Source organism: Myotis davidii, unplaced genomic scaffold (assembly GCF_000327345.1).
Source record: "Myotis davidii unplaced genomic scaffold, ASM32734v1 scaffold168, whole genome shotgun sequence".
NCBI lineage: Eukaryota > Metazoa > Chordata > Mammalia > Chiroptera > Vespertilionidae > Myotis > Myotis davidii.
In genome coordinates, this window is record NW_006383016.1 from 6,490,587 (window position 1) to 6,494,072 (window position 3,486).

Genomic DNA, 3,486 nt, shown 5'->3' on the forward strand with positions numbered 1-3,486 from the left:
CTCAGTGCTTTTCTCTTTCGTCCTAGTTGTAGAATTTCCACTCAGCCAGCTTTCCTGTGGTTCTGGATGATGTCTGTTTCGTCTTTTAGTTGTATTTTTGAAGTGGTTGTTCACGGCAGCAAACTCCGGTGTTTACCTATGCCGCCATCTTGGTTTCTCCAAAAATTAATATTTTTTCTTGAACATTAAATTACCAGACACTGAATAACTGCACACATTAATAAGCGTAACACAAATAAACCTATTTTTCTTGTCCAAAAGTGAAATATTTCGTGTTGTGCACACCAAACAAGTCAGTACAACAAGCATGTCAAACTCACGGCCCACGGGCGCATGTGGCCCACAACAAGTATTATTGCAGCCCAACCAATATAATAGTATGTAAAAAACGTTTTAATAAAAATTTCATAACTTAATTTTTACAATATCCTGTTATACAGAATTATTAATAACGAACTAGAATGTTCACTAATGACTGATTACTATAATCGTGTTGCATTCGTTTCCCTTATGCGCCTTACACGCAGGCGCACCATTTCTCTCCACTAATATAAGCAGCGAATATTTTAGCAGCCGATTGCCACATCATTAGTCTTGTACTGACGCTATTATTAGTGGAGAGAAATGATGAGGCAGTGTGGTGCGTAAGGGAAATGAATACAACACAATTATAGTAATCAGTCATTAGTGAATTCTGTAGTTCGTTATTAATAATTACACGTAACAGAATATTGTAAAAATTAAGGTACAAAATTTTTATTAAAACATTTCCTACATATCCTAATATTGGCTAGACCACAAAATATTTGTTGTGGGCCACATGCAAATAGGCCGTGAGTTAGATATGCTGGGTCCAGATACTATTCTAAGTGTTCTGCATATAACAATGCTAAGTGTTTTGTGTAATTTAAAAATGTATGAGTGGATACTATTATTCCCACTTTACAGTTGAAGAAATTGAAGTCCAGAAATGTTGACATACTTGCTTGTATCACACATTTGTTAGTGATAGGATGTGGATTCTAATTCAACCAATTTGACTCCAGAGTTCATGGTCTAAATCATGTACCCTATTGCTATAAAAGGTCTATACCCCATCTTTGACTTGTATGTGTGCATTTCAATACATATATACCACTTTACAGATTCCTAAGCAAAGAAATTAGCATATTATAAAGATGGGAGCTCTGATTGTTTTCTCTTAAAATGTTCTGATGATAATAACAGTCTTTGTTTTACCTTTCCAGCATGCTTAAATTCTTGTTTATCCTTGTTGGCAAATCCAACCATTGCTGAGGTTTCAATCATTCCTGTCAGAGCAAGTACTGGAGCAATACTCAGAATCAAGAGTGTCATCTCCCATCCATATATGAAGGACACAATAATGGACAGCCCCATGTTAGTTGCATTTTGTGTTAAGACACCAATCCTCGAACCTGTTGCCTATAATCAGACATATTTTGTAAAAAAAAAAAAAAGTCAGTTAATCTAAAATTTGTAAGAATTACTATTATAGTATCTTGAAAAACAAGGTAGGCTTTCTTTTTTAGGATTTATACTTAGATTTTAACTTTGAATTTATATTTAGGGATTAAGTAATACCCATATTTTAAAAATGTCCTGTGCTATGGACTCATTATGCTTTATTTATCTACCTTATGTCCAATATTGTTGTTCTTTGACATATTCCTATCATGCTTTAAATACTTTCTGACACAAAAAGATTTTCCAGTCCCTACTCCTGGAATCTGTCTTCTCCAAGGAGTCTTGGTTCCTTTTAGTGGAGAATGTGATTTAGAAGTCAATATATGGTGCCAGTTGTGCTCATTATTAGTGAAATGTCAGTGGCTAGAACTGGAGAATGTGTGTGTGTGTGTGTGTGTGTGTGTGTGTGTGTACAGATGCATGCACTCATTGAAATCTACATTTATTTCTCTAGTTATATTTTTGAAATGTGTGAGTTCACATCAATATCTACAGTTCCAATCCAACACCACAAGGTTATTTTCAGCATTCTTCCTTCCAACATTTGTTGTCCCCCTTTCAACAGTGAGACACCTGGCTCTCATTTTCTTTAATAGACTCATGTGATTAATCCCTCTGTATATAACCATTCTGCTATCATGGCCGCTACTTCTGCCCTGCATGGGCATCTGCCTCACTCTGCTCTGGCTCGGCATTACCACACCAGGCTGCTGCCACACATGGATGCCCACTCACGGTATGTGGGCTATAACCCCAGTCCTGCCCTCCCCCTGCACTGATGGAAGACTGACACTCTTAGCCACTATGCCATGGTGGAGTTGAATGGAATAATTGAGGGCATTCATCAAAATGTACACTTTGGATATGATGTCTTACATTCCCTTTCTGCACTTTATAACTTGGTCTCACTATGCAAAGTCTAAAGAAACAATATCAAAGTAGAAAAGGTGCTGGATACATCATGGTACAAGGTAACAAAAGAAATTTTTAAAAAATTTAAATAGAAATATCTTTACAACTATTTTCTAGGAACTACATGCCTTATGAATCAACTTTCAATAGGACATGTGAAACATAATTAACAAAATGTTAAATTCTTCTGAAAAAAATGAGACCCTTATTTACATAGAAACACAACTATAATCAACCAAGATATCAATTCACTTTTTTTTTCCCTTCTTTTTTTGGTGCCCTGACAGGGATCAAACCTGCAACCTTGGCCTATTGGGACTATGCTCTAAGCAACTGCACTACCTGGTCAGGGCTCAAATCACATTTTAAAACATATTTTGCTCTGATCATGTAAGTATGACAATTGGAAAAGATTTAGATAATGCTAAAACTTACATCCCTCTAGACCAGCCGGGGGCAAACTACGGCCTGCGGGCCGGATCCGGCCTGTTTGAAATGAATAAAACTATTGAAAAAAAAGACCGTACCCTTTTATGTAAGCATATTTACTTTGAATTTATATTAGTTCACATAAACACTCCATCCATGCTTTTGTTCCGGCCCTCCGGTCCAGTTTAAGAACCCATTGTGGCCCTCGAGTCAAGAAGTTTGCCCACCCCTGCTCTAGACATAGATACATATTCAAGTTAGGATTATTATATGTATGTGGCTTTTTCTATCCTGCTTTTATCCCTTTACATTATACTACAAGCTTTTCCCTGAATCATTATAATTAGTATTCAAAAATATTTAGGTTGTTTCCTAGTTTTCACTATTAATGATAAAGATATAATGAGCACCTTTGTGTGAAGTCTTTGTGCTTATATTTTATTTTCTACTGTTAAATTCTTAGTCTGAAGTCATATGTAAAACAGTATGTGTTCTTACATTCTTGGTAGCTAGTGTCAAATTGCTTCTCTAAAAGATCATATCAGCCCTAGCTAGTTTGGCTCAGTGGATAGAGTGTTGGCCTGCAGAATGAAAGGTCCCAGTTTCGATTCCAGTCAAGGGCACATGCCAGGGTTGCAGATCCCCAGCAGGGGGTGTGCA

The 3,486-nt window shown here is 36.6% G+C and overlaps 1 protein-coding gene across 1 annotated transcript in view; it reads right to left on the reverse strand.

The window, feature by feature from the left end:
* Nucleotides 1-3,486, reverse strand: part of ABCB5 (ATP binding cassette subfamily B member 5) — a 97,097-nt gene that overhangs the window by 19,763 nt on the left and 73,848 nt on the right. Inside the window, exon 18 of the mRNA XM_006779092.1 lies at nt 1,240-1,443. Coding sequence (XP_006779155.1) covers nt 1,240-1,443 — 204 coding nt within the window. The remainder of the gene's footprint in view (nt 1-1,239; nt 1,444-3,486) is intronic.